This window comes from Neodiprion virginianus, chromosome 4, assembly GCF_021901495.1.
Source record: "Neodiprion virginianus isolate iyNeoVirg1 chromosome 4, iyNeoVirg1.1, whole genome shotgun sequence".
In the NCBI taxonomy this organism is placed as follows: Eukaryota; Metazoa; Arthropoda; class Insecta; order Hymenoptera; family Diprionidae; genus Neodiprion; species Neodiprion virginianus.
In genome coordinates, this window is record NC_060880.1 from 36,357,839 (window position 1) to 36,371,739 (window position 13,901).

Genomic DNA, 13,901 nt, shown 5'->3' on the forward strand with positions numbered 1-13,901 from the left:
TGTGCGTAATTTGTAAAATATGATCACCGAAAAAATTAACGTTTTCACAAAATTTTTAATCGTGATAACCATCGTTGACAAGCCACGCAAAAGACTAATGTTATTTAAAACTAGAGTGATAGTCGTCTGAAATGAAATTGAAAAAAAAAGTATATTAAATCAATACAAAAATATATATAAGCACTTTATTTTCTCATATTGAGAAAATATCTTAGAACAATTAATCATCTTCAGTTTTTCTTTTAGAACGTTAAGCTCGCAAGATGACGAACTAGGTAAATAAACCAGCAGTGAAACTGATTTTTCAACCCTAAGTGTATGCTGAAGTATCAAATGTTGTTTCTATACAGCTACAAGTTCTCATCGTACACATCTAGCATAGATGCACTTTTTAAACTGAATATTAAGGAATCTAAAAATTACGGTAGTTAAAAGTTTTTAAAAGATACAATATACTCTTGACTCAGATAACCACTCACGAATTAAATAAATGATTATGCAAACTGTGTACAAATGTTAATTAATTTGTGGATCAAATTTTTAAAATAAAACAATTATGTGATATACGTTACAATTAACTCTTCACAACTGTCGTTTCAGTTCACTATCTCACCTGAATTGTTTCGAAAAGAGTGAACACACATTGTAGAAATTACGCAAACAGGTCTCACTAATAAAATTTCGCAATAAAAATATTTGCTCCAATTCCATACAATAAAAACCAATTGCAAAAAATATGCTTTACTAAGTAAACCTTAATTCGTATTGAGGAAAAAATTGAAAAATCAATTCTAGCATTATTGATAAATTTTTATTCAAACTATGTTCAGCATTCGCTATTATTCTACTTGTTTTTACCCGCTTAGTCTTATATCTGTTCGAACAAGTGGCAAATTAGAAAATAAAAGAAAGTATTGGGTATTTTGATTCTGCCGCTAATCTTCATATAATACGGATTTTCGGAAAAGAGAGGGCTTTGCAAATACGCAGGTATTATTGGATAAGGTTTCAAAAGTTCTATTTATTTTTTTATTTCTTTCCTTTTACTATAAATAATGTATCGCACGCACACATTCACTCATACGACAGTGGATCTACCACTCGACGCATCCTTAATTTACACATTGTTGCATCTTACTGTAATACCTACTGCTACGTCTCAAATGCTATGCCACGAGCCAGAGAATAATATTTCACCATTGCAAATTGTCTCATTACATAGATACTGATTCTTCGATTTAATAACTCATAAAATTCGACTCTTGCTTAAGACCAGCCCATAAATATTATATTTAGGCTTATTGTTAAAATAACGAACATACATATAATATGCACGTAACTGATGCCATGAACACATTGTCTGAAGTACTTGGACGAATATAAATACATAATACATCCGATTTATGTTTGAAAATGATTGATAAGAATTCAAGAAATTCTCTTTTCTCCGATATTTCGAGATAAAAATCGAATGGCATAGATTTTATGTCAACACGCGTGACATTCTACTTCTACAATATATTCCGCTATTTTCAATAACTAATACCTACTACTACAATTTTCTCCAATGAACTATTATTATTATTATTATTATCGATATTATTATCAACGTTTCCCTAATTGGTAATAACTAATAACATATGATTGCTATGATAACATAATTATTTGTCAATATTTATGTTTAAACTGATCTTTGCTAGAGTTTGGCAATGCGTTCGAATTTTCATGCTCATATCAGTATCAAAATACGTTAAAACCGAGCTCATTAGATATCCGTGGTAGTTTTTCGGTTCACATCAGATACATAAAAAATAAACCAAGCGTCGTAAAGTTGGTCTATAATAAAACTTGGTAATGAGCATGTGATGTTGAATCCTATGTAGCGTAAGGATATTGAACTTCACATGTGGGATTCGTAGATCTTTTAAGCAGCTTTCACCGACTTCATCAAAAGATCGGTACTGAGAGATTTCGGTCTCTCAATTGGCAAACCAAGAGCCCTATCCCACACCAGCGCTGCGAGAACTCCCAGTGCTCTGGATACACCAAACAGAACTGTATAATAATTCATTTCCTTAAGCCCGTAGTACTGAAGAAGGACTCCGGAGTGGGCATCTACATTCGGCCACGGGTTCTTCACCTTGCCAGTCTCCAATAGAATGGGGGGAACCACCTTGTACACTTGAGACACCAGCTAGAAAAATGAATTGTTCATAATTAATCATCAGCTTTTCTGCATTATTTTTATTTACAGATAAGAGTATAAAAACTTTTATTAGTTCTTTTTTTTTCATGTAAACTATTTATCTGTCAAGGTTCTGTTATGATTTTATTACTTTATTGCAGACTGGTAAGTGGGAAGATAAATATTTCACAAGCAAATAAAACATGACGTTTTCTTACCTTGAACAGACTGTCATCAGGTAAGTGTTTCAAGGCGAATTCTCTTTGACATGTGTACCGCGGATCAGTCTTTCTAAGAACAGCATGTCCATAACCAGGAACAACTTGTCCACTCTTCAACGTATTCCATATGAAGTCCTTTAGTTTTTCATCGCTCGGACTATCGCCGACCTGAGAGCGAAGTTTTTGTAACCAAACTAATACTTCCTGGTTTGCAAGACCATGCAGAGGACCGGCCAAGCCGTTCATTCCTGCGGCGAATGACAAGTATGGATCTGATAAAGCCGATCCAACCAAATGGGTGGTGTGGGCAGATACGTTGCCTCCCTCGTGGTCGGAATGGATGGTAAGGTAGAGACGCATGAGCTCTACAAACTGGGGGTTGTCATATCCAAGCATGCTTGAAAAGTTCCACGACCAATCCTTGTTTGCGTCAACTGAGCCAAGCCCCTTGCCATTTTGATAAGTATTTCTGTATATAGTAGCTGCGACAACAGGTAACTTGGCAATAAGGTTCATAGTATCTTCGTAAACGGCATCCCAGTACTTTGACTTATGTACCCCGCTAGAATAAGCTTTGACAAATACGCTCTCGCTGTTCAATGCAGTAATAGCTGCGGAAAACTGGGTCATCGGGTGCAACGATTTTGGGAAATCGTTGAGCATTTTGGTGACATGGCTTGGAATGGCGCTCCTCGCTGCCCATTCCTGGGACACAGCCTTAACTTGAGCATCGGTTGGAACGTCACCGGTGATTAGGAGCCAGAACAGACCCTCAGGTAGCGGTTCAGCACCTCCGGCAGCTTTTGGGAGGACCTTCTGACATTCGGGAATAGATTTACCACGGAATCTGATTCCCTCGTCAGCATCCAGCACCGAAGGCTCCCAGACCAAACCTTTGATTCCCCGCATTCCCCCGTACATCTGCAATTATGTGAAAAAACAGAGCTGTTAAGAACATGCAAGAAATTATGACAGTAAAGCAATCGGTTGATGTCACAGAAACAAATTTCCATTTACATTTGGATATGGATCTACGACTGAAGTTCCCGTAAAGAGTGAACGGATTCTGTCGAGCTACTAGCGGATGGATAAATGAGACAAAAAAATTAAGAGCAAAAGAACACGCGACTCGCATTTTTATAATCTTATCTCGGTCACATTCGCAACATGCATGAAAAACGTAGTCTAGCAGTCATGTCACGCGACTAGTTATCAACTCGTGGAATATGACTAAAAGAATAATTGGTTAGACCATGCCGTTTCATCAATTTTACGGGTCAAATTAAAATCATATGTCAATGCTTCAATGGAACTTCATACATATATTGGGCAAGATATAACAGTTATAAGTATGTAATGGAAATTAAAAAAGATAACAGTTACCACGTACTGATTAAAAGAATCAAAAGTTATCATCGATGACTAGAACAGGTCTTACAATTTTTTTCCCCACTAGTACATTCCGTTATAGTCTCAAGACAGAACTGTTTTACGCATCAATAGTGCAATGTTTTTTATTTTATGCATAAAAATGTGATGAAAAAGTGAAAAAAGAAGGATTTACCATATCCACGGTGACTTCCCCAACTTTGACAGAGCCATGACTTTTACGGAAAGCCTTGACGCGTTCTTGTTCCTTGGGTATTTTCTCAGATAAGACCTTCTTGAGGTCCGTCGATGCATCGGACAGTGGTCTCAAAACATTGGTTGCGGTCGATCCTATTTTCTGTAAAATGAAAAAATATCGAACAATGAGAAATAGCAAAAATTAATTACTGAACAAATTGTAGAATCAATTGCGAAAATCTTAAATTAGTGTTGAAAATGAGCGACTTTTATCGTAAAAATGGTATGACGGAAATGTTTGGATAAGTTTCAATATTCTCAATCCATCAGAAAAAGTCTGATAATCTTTATCGAACGTGGATGTGATTTCTCTTCGATATCGTCTGACAATTTAATAATGAAGTGTGCATTCATTTAACGAGATTAAATCCCTGGCATTACATAATAAAATATTAATTCATGTGTCGCGGCATTTTATACTACACTATAATCGTTGAAGATAAACACCATAAAAATGCAGCCACGTTATGAGAAATGTCGATCACGCACTGCATGCAAGAGAAAACGCGGAGCGTTAATTTTGAAAATTAAAACAATAAAACAAGCCTCTTTGAGTTGGTCTCTGTCGAAATAGTTACGGAATATAATACATAATCACCTCTTCTATATTTAACTCGGTTATATTGAGCATCGAGAGACTCTGGACCTTGGAAGAAAAAAGTTTGAAGGTCGGATTACGAAGATGTGCGTGATGATGAAGAATGTAACCGGGACAATATTGTGAAAACGCTTTGTATAAATCGAAGTATTGTACATACGTACGTGTCCTCTAGTACTCAATTACGGTAGTTTTTTTACATCGAAGGTTGTATGGAAATACGTGAAATCTTTTTATATACATCTTACAAAAATTCTTCGAACTTATAAGCAAGTCGAAGCTTTGCTCAAAACGTATCCACTCTAAAATTCTGATGATTACATGCCGCATATTGTGATCAATTTGTGACCGAAAAGTGAAATTGAGATCACCGCTAATCTATACATAGGTTCAGTTTTTTTTTTTTTTTTTACAGTGACGCACAATGTAAGCATTCGGTACAAAAGCCAAGAAAGGTATGATGAAACTGTGTTTAATAACGTACATAAGTTAATAATCCAGATTGTTCTTTTAGTCTTAATCATTCGACGAGTAACCGAGAGTAACTACAAATAATTACAAATAATTACAAAAGAATGTGATGTGATAAATTACGACCAAACATTCTGTTGTACCTCAATATGTGAATTATCCTGATCTTGAACGAATCAAATTATTCACGACTGTTGGACAGTGCGATAAGAAAAGTGTGATAAATTCTTAACAGTCGACTCTCTGGGCCAAGTCCATAGTGTAAAGAGATCATAGTGTGTTATAATACGTTGTCGGGGAAACGACGTAAGCACATAGCATCCGGTTTGTAATATAATCGAATGTGCGACATATGTAGTGACTTTTTTCGTTTTTGAGCGTCGGAATATTATTACTTTCTTTTTCCTCTCTTAATCGGCAACTGAGGTTCTTTGCTTGATCATATTGCAGCGTGAATACTATGATAATAATAATAACATATTTCTCGACAGCTGTTCCTGTTACTTAACTGATCAGGGGATCATGTTGTCATATTACAGGAGTCATCGATAATTATGTACGTGAATATTTTATTTCGTATTTAAATTTTTATATCCAACGGTATTGTTCATTCCGAGTGTTTAAAAGTGATTACTGTGTAAAATAAAGAGACGAATCGAACAAAAAATCAAAACCCAAGGTAAATCGATGTATGACAAACGTAGATTAATAACCGTTAAATTCGATATGTGATAAATCGATCGAGAACTAATTGCATTATAAAATCTGATCCGAGCACAGTATAATGCACCGGATTCACCTACCGTGAAATGGGATCTCGGCCAGAAGATGTCTAATAATAAGCAGAGGCACATGACATCGAACTCACAACTCGAGCTGTACAGGCTGCGCTCTTATATCACAATTAAATCGATTGCCCAGACGATTTCAAAACCTGCGTATACGCATTTATACGTATATAATTGGTGTTTGAAAACTTGGCGTTATTTGGTCACTCGGTCAACTTCTCGCCCAATCGATCGGCCGACATTACACGCTGCTTAAACTTCATCCAAGTATAATACGGCGTATAAGCAGAGTCGGCGAGAGAACAAGAGGTGCGGTTTTACGCGATTTATAGCGATAGCTGAGCGCATATAATACCCACCTATACGTGTACTTCTTTCCTCATCTAACCGAACGATCCATGCAATCAGAGATATTGCGTTGATAAATTCCTTTGTAAAACTAGACGTCAGGTGATACATAACACTGCGATGTAATTGCACGATTGCAATTTGTCGTTATCATACGAGTATTTGGTATCTGTATATTTGTATACGTGTGTCGATCAATAGCGCAGGATTTTGCAGAGATTCAAAGACCGCAGGTAGAGCGTCGTTGAAATGAGGTTGAAGTTGGTAACGTTAACGTATAAGCGAAACATTGAGAGGAGGGATTTATATTCTGCAATTTTATAGTGACTTTGAAGTTGATCCAGTTTTCAAAATATTAATACGTTTCGCCAATTACATATTATGATTTACTGCATTTCAGACATTTCTACGATTGATTTAAGTAACGATTTTACCAAAACGTGAATCGTATTACAATAACGTTACTGGCTTCAGCCTCATTCATTTTTTTATACACCTAGCTACGCCAGGGCGATGCATCAATCACCTGGACACTGAATCGGAGTTCAACGAAACTTGAAAAAAGCTTTGTAACCGTATATAACGTGATCAAAGTTCATTATCAATGTACGCACAAGCCCGATATTGTACGCGTAAACGTAATGAAAACACGAATATTTAACAAGGTATACTTTGTTGTGTAATTTGTGATATAACATATAGCGTGGGGGGTAAAAATCAATAAATTAAAACGTCTAGACGAAAGTGTAAAGTTTGATCGACGTATTATTATTGATAACACGTAGATAAAATGTACCATTGTACAATACATATATACACAATATGATACGATAATTTTTTTTATTAGTTATTATCGTTACGAATAGTTTCATATCGTCTAGACCACTTTTTATGGAAAATACAAAAAAAAAAAAAAACAAAGAGAGCATAAAAAAAAAAAACGAAAAGAAGACCGTATCACAGCTAAAATTGGGAATACCGCGGACAAACATTATTCCTTGCAGCAGAATGTTACGTAATTCACGCTGAGAAACTCTCAGCTCATTAAAATTTTGCATAACGGTAAATCACTTTCGTTATCTGGATATCGTATTAGTACACCCTCGAGTACAAATAAGAAAAAGTTGTGTCGGTCTATGAGTGAAAAATAAAGCGGGAGGTGGCGACAGAAAAAGGAAAAAGAAAAGGATAAACTTTCGGCATGTTTTTACCCGTGCGAGAATGGCGAACCGGTTGGCCAAATGTCGAGGTTGCCGTAACGTGTACATGTGTTGTGCATGTGTGTGTGTGTGTGTGAATAGAAGTGGAAATTTACGTAAATGTACGCACGAGCATACTACACATATATACCTGCCCATTTGTCATGCGTACACGTATATGAACAAACTTATTATACACGCCTTTAAATCACGCGGAAAATGTGGTTGAACGTGATCTGGTTTCAAGGCGTCGGACGTCATCGCAAAACACACACACACACACACACACACTTCTTAAATACAGACATTATCACCGGTATTCGCAATGGCTCAATTACAGCTTTATGATTTCAATAAGCAACGTTCAAGTGCGCCAAAAAGATAAAATACTGATTTCACCACGAATTACCTGAAAAGTGGGTGAAAAGTCGTCCAGGGTGTTGAAAAATACGTAACAAGAGGTATACCCGGATTTGATTGAATTCGACATTTTCGTTCACCATATTGGATTGGCCAACTTGAATTTTTTAGATCTGATTTCAGATTCCTGATCGGCGACTCCAAAAACCATACTCGATATAAAAGTTGATTCCGCAAAGTAATGTATGACTCATAGGGTTAAACCGTGTTTCGAGTTTCGTATTTGGAACTCGAAAATGCAGATACGTCGGGAAAAGATGAGAGAGTGGGGAGAAGGCTAAGGGAAGTAAACACGATGGAAAAAGCTTCTTCGATCCAAATATAAACAGCGGAAGATGTGCAGAGATGTTTACGATGCGCGAATATGATTATCGTAATTATAGGCCGAAATATCGCGGCCATTCGATGGAGCCGCCAGTTCAATGTGTATTCAACATGTATATATATATATGTGTGTGTGTACGTTGATCTGATCGGTATGATACAAGGAATATTTCGCGACATCACGCGGATTTCTGCAGGTCAAGTTATACCGCAATGATCTCATCTCGGTAGTACGCTAGCCTCGCGTCTCATTCGGTATTAAACTCAATTGACGCCGAAATACCCTAAACGGTACTGCAGAAGCCTGTTAGAAAAAGAAATTGAACTAAACGGTGATGATCATGCAATTTGAGTGAAGTAGTTTTCCTCCGAGGAACGAAATAAAACATTACCATCGCGGTGTCGTGTTCATTGACTTCTTTTAATAAAACTGACTCCTTGTGTTCCGATACTTAAATTATTACGTGCGTAGATCGATCTTGATTACCTAAGAAACGAAAGTCCGCTGAGATACCTGCTCTTAAAGAAATCAGTTAACTAATCCTGGCTGGGCCAGCTGTGTTTTATTTTGATTGAAATCACGTTTCGTTACAGGATAAATTCAATCGCACATCGTTGACGAAATAAGATTTTCTCAAATTTTTGATACTGTACAGGTATATGTAATAACTCGTCGTGCGATGATGGTAAAAATCCGATTTTTTAATTCGCGTGATAATCGCTGATGAAATCGGATGTAAACGATTTTTATACGTATGCGAAATTATACAGGCGCCGTAACGTGGATGGGAATTAAATACCGCGTGACATTAACCTTGGACGATGTTAAAATCGTGAGATTTCCACTATCTTCAAATCGGTCTCGCGATCTCGGAGACACGTGTGATGAATAGAGTATTTAATTGATTGACGACGTCGACGACTCGAAGACGTTTTCAGTGCCGCGATAATAACTTTTCACACACGCGCAATCATATCGTATTATACGTATTCTTTTACACGTTCGATCATTCGTGCAGATATTAAATGTTACGTAAAGGTCGGAAAGCACTCTGCTGGTGATACTGAACACGCGCGAATCAGCATCGAGCATCGAATTGCAGTATGGCAAATTTGTAAATTAAATTCATCCCCGAGTCGACGTCTGGATCCGTGTGTACTATACTACTATAAGTGTTACGTTTAGTATACGTAAATGCGAAAATCTTGTATCAATTATAACGGCGAGTAAAAAATTATCACGACACACCCACCGGGGCCACTCCAAGTTTTTACAATAATAAATTCCTCGTGGAACTCGGTGTGGGTGATCGGCCGTTACGTAATGTGTGCGTATAACATACGGCTCATGGCTATTCGAATATTTGTACATAAATGACGATGCGTAACGTGGCTTTACGAAGCTGGAAACCCATGTATATGTTATACTTTGGGTAGTAAACTTTGATCGGTTTTCTGTAAATAATTGCTTTCTTGTTTATCGCGTCTGTCGTTTTAAAAGTTCATTCTAATCCCGTAGAAATATCATACGCGGTGTAATCGTCGCGCAAATTTACACTAGATTGAAAAACGTGAGAAATTCTTTGAATCGAACATCCTATACCGCGCATACATAATTATATAATGGCGGGTAAAATGTCCGACGGATTAACGACCGAATGCGTTAACACCTAGGTCAGGTAAGGCTGAAAATAACTCACGGGTTGTTGAAACGTAGGTAAGGAAAAAAAAAGAAAGAAACAAAAAAAAAAAAAAAACCCACGAAAATAGTTACCATGCTACTATGATAGGAAGAAGACGACGTTAGATAATGCGTTTATCGTGGGACGTTTAGAGGTCGGCATAGAAAAATTCACCACCCTGCCAAAATTTTTTTCCCGGCCCGTTAAACAATGCCCTGTGGAGATTTAGCAGCAAGATCGCGTCGTCAGCTCGCACATTGTCTCTATGAACGAATTTATCGTATAACATGAATACCTTACGAAAAATTGTGTTTCGATAATTGGCCAGAATTAGCGCGAAAAAAAATCATACATTTAATCAAGGTCATCGACGAACTTACAACGCGATGTACGTACAATCCACAGGCATATTATAACCCGGACCTCGTTAAATTCAAACTCAACTAGGTACACGTAAAATGTACATTGATTATAATCGGACTTGAATTTGCTATCGCCTTATCGACATAGCCGTAAGAATTCGTGTCCGACACTTACAAAGTGAGAGTCAAACTCCCGGATCACGAATTCTGCTGAAGTTTTTATGGGTGTTTCTTTGGTCCAGAATATAGATCTTGCGAAGTGTATAAGATTAAATCAGTATTTTGACGAGAGAAATAGCGTAATATAGCGTAACGAAACCTTTTTACTATTTTTGCCTGAAATATTAATTATCTTTGTCCTCTATTTCAATTTCGATAAAGAGCTCTTGTAGGTTCAAATGTAAAGAGATACCTATATATTATGATTTCAGAGCCATGTATTTACTGAAGTTTAAACGAAGGACAGCGAATTGTTGACAACTTTCTCTTTTGATAAATTGAGCGAAGAAAGGCCCGACGGATGAAACTACACATCAGAACCTCTATATATATTGGGACAAGCAAAAACCCCTAGAAATTTCAGCAAAATCCGTATAATCCGTAAAAGGTCTGATACTCTCCCTGTTATATCTCGTTTATCAGCTGACCGGAAGTGGCTGGTATACGTGATTATTCGAACTCGTCAATGAAATTCTCGGATTCCGAATGTTTATCATGTATACCATGTACCGACACGTAACGTTATCGTAACGAAACACTGGAAAAAAATAACCGTTTTATTTTTTACGGTTTTTTCCGTTTTATCACGGTTCACCGAGTTTCATCCAGTTCCAAAATTACGGTAACGTTACTAACTTCAACGTTATAAGATATTACGGTTGAAAGATCCTGTAATCTTGCTTGGGTAGTGAATTACTGAAACGTGCAGCAGACCTAATACCCGTTCAAAAGGTCCACGATGTATCTCATGAGGTTCCAGCCCCCAAAAACCCTCCAATGAGAAAAAAAAATAAATAAAACTCCAAGAGCAAAAGTATTCTGTCCGGGCGTAGCTCCGCACCCTTTGTCCATCGGGATGCTCTCGGCTTCTTCTTATTTATTACGAGGCATATTTTTTACCGATGGAACCTCACGGTACTTTCTTGAGTCCTGACCGTCGCAGCTAGAGCTCGAGAAACCTCCTTTCCCAGCCAGTATCGCCGTCCTCGTCTTTCTCACTGGGTCGACTGTTCGACAAAATGTCTAACCGAGGGGGGCTTGACCCACAATTCGTTCAGTTTCTACCTCAAAATCGTTGAGGGGAACGAAGAGGGAGAAAAAACCGTTTCAAAAATAGATTATAACTATAATATATTCGATATCTTCGAAGAAGAATGTAGTTTTTATCGTGTTCAACTGTGAGCTTATAATTATAGACTCATTTATTACACGGCTCGAGATACATGGGCTGGAGTTCAACGAGCTTCTGTGAGGTATTTATATTATATATACACCATATAGGTGTGTGCATTGATAAAACTGCGAGGATCCTGTTATACGTGTGGGAATAATCGAAAAATAAGCCTCGTGATATAAAAGAGTCAAGCCTTAGTAAATACGACGTACATAGGTAATATATACCGTGTTATCTATTTTGCAAAAATAACATTCCTGTGCATCACGCCGCATATTATACGGGATCGATTACGGTACATTTACCGCAAAACAAATGGAACTTTGATGTGAATAATTTAAATGCTGGTGTATATGTATAATATATCGTAGAAGCGGAAAATAAAAAAAAAAAATATATATATATATTGAAACGAAAAAGGCCCGGTGGCCAGAAAAGATGAAGAAAAATTTGCCATAGCGAATACACACGTGAGATAAAAATCCAAGTGACGCACGTCGTTTCATAATACGTCAGGTATAAGCCTGTAGGTATGTACATACATACGTGTAAGTTACGTAACACATATTTTGTTATGTCGAACGCTTTTATATAGACGTATGGCGATCTGAGAGCATTTAAAAGACAACACAAGGGATATATATGTATATGTATGAAAAAAAAAAATCCAAATGAACAATATTGAAGTTTGCATCGATTTTATCGGCAATTATTCTTGCGGTTGAAGAGTACATGCGGCGTTTAAGAGAATAATAAGGTTACGATAGGTGCGTACAAACGAAGAGAGAAAAAACGGCCGAAGAAAGAAAAGATTAGAGAACGTTGCGCGGGTGATGGGCAAGAGGAAGTGACAGAAGGAATTTATGGGATCGATTGTGAAAAAAAAGCGAAGAAACAGAGGGAAGAAGGGTACACTTTAATATATATGTATATACATATACGACATCGTAAACGTGATTTTTAAATGACAATGAGAACCTGAGAAACAGCGGAAGTATATCAGAAAACGGATCGAACTTCGATAAACGATTTGCGGCGCATATACAAACATCAATGGATGCGCGTACGCATACGTATATAATCGACGCTGTAAGTGGAGCAGTTTTTTTGTCGCAGACCTGGCTAAAATTAGCACATCTTGCAAAATAGTGCATAACTCGCCGGGAGGGACAACGGTGAAGAAAAATATCGACAAAAATAAGACGACGATTGAGAACGAAAGGGCGGTAAATAAAAGAAACGTATGTATCGTAAATTATTGGAAAAATTAGAATGCGAAAGCAGAATAATCGATAAATGCGAAGATGAAAAGCAAGTTCCGAAACGATTTTCTGGAAACTAACATCCAGGGTTTTTTTTTTCTATTCCATGAGAATAAATATACATAATATTACATTACTTAATTCTTCTAACGTGTGTAAAGATGGCGCGATCGATGAGAACGAAAAGGAAGAGGGGAGGGCGAGGAAGAAGGGGCAAATTCGTCGGTGGCATGTAAAATTTGTGATCGAGCAAGGTCAATTTTGACTCGTGTCAAGAGGTGGTAATTTTATAAGGTAAATGTCGAGAGTGAAACGGTCGATAAAGCTACCGCCTTTACCGCATTGATAACTAGATTCGTAAGATTACGAGGAGGCGTGTAAACGCCGATGCGATCCTTGGAGTGACGCAGAGTCCTTTCAACAGGCGATGACTACGTTATTACTATCGTGAATTATTACAAGTCGGTGTTTCACCAGCCGAAAAAACAGCACCCGTTATTGAACGGTACGCGGTGAACATGAGATAAAGAATATCGCGGCATCGATATCTCGTTCGAATTTCGAACCGGAAGAATCGAATATCAGAGGAATTCAAATGTTACGATATACGTTTTACGGCATAATAACGACGCAGAATGCGGTATGACCAACTCTAACTCACCTGCGCCTCGAGGCATCGTTTGGCGGAAAAACGAAAAAGTGCCATCGTCTCGATCAGGGGAGGGTTAAGTCCGGTTTCACTATGCTCACGTATCTGGCCGACTGCTCGGAGGTCTGGCGCCCAACTCAACCGCCTCGAGGAGGGACATTGGACACGACGCGCGCCTGCAGAAGGTCAGGCAAGTGCGATGCGCACTCGGCCAATGCGCATCTGCGAAACGCTACGTCCACGGCTACGTCTGTATTCGCGTCTAGGCGATCGGCGGCGCGTCACTCGCGTTCACACGACACATCCGGTATTGGAAAACGTCCTAATGACGTCAGAGCCTGGTTGTCGGCGCCATTTTATCCCCACATAACCC

At 37.9% G+C, this 13,901-nt stretch overlaps 1 protein-coding gene across 1 annotated transcript; it reads right to left on the reverse strand.

The window, feature by feature from the left end:
- Positions 1-1,001: 1,001 nt before the first annotated feature.
- Positions 1,002-13,706, reverse strand: LOC124302117 (probable citrate synthase 2, mitochondrial). Its single transcript, XM_046757915.1, has 4 exons — positions 13,541-13,706; positions 3,971-4,132; positions 2,404-3,327; positions 1,002-2,194 (listed from the first exon to the last, which is right to left on the reverse strand). The coding sequence occupies exons 1-4, from the start codon at positions 13,583-13,585 to the stop codon at positions 1,925-1,927; spliced, it is 1,401 nt and encodes a 466-aa protein (XP_046613871.1). The 5' UTR covers positions 13,586-13,706; the 3' UTR covers positions 1,002-1,924.
- Positions 13,707-13,901: the final 195 nt, after the last annotated feature.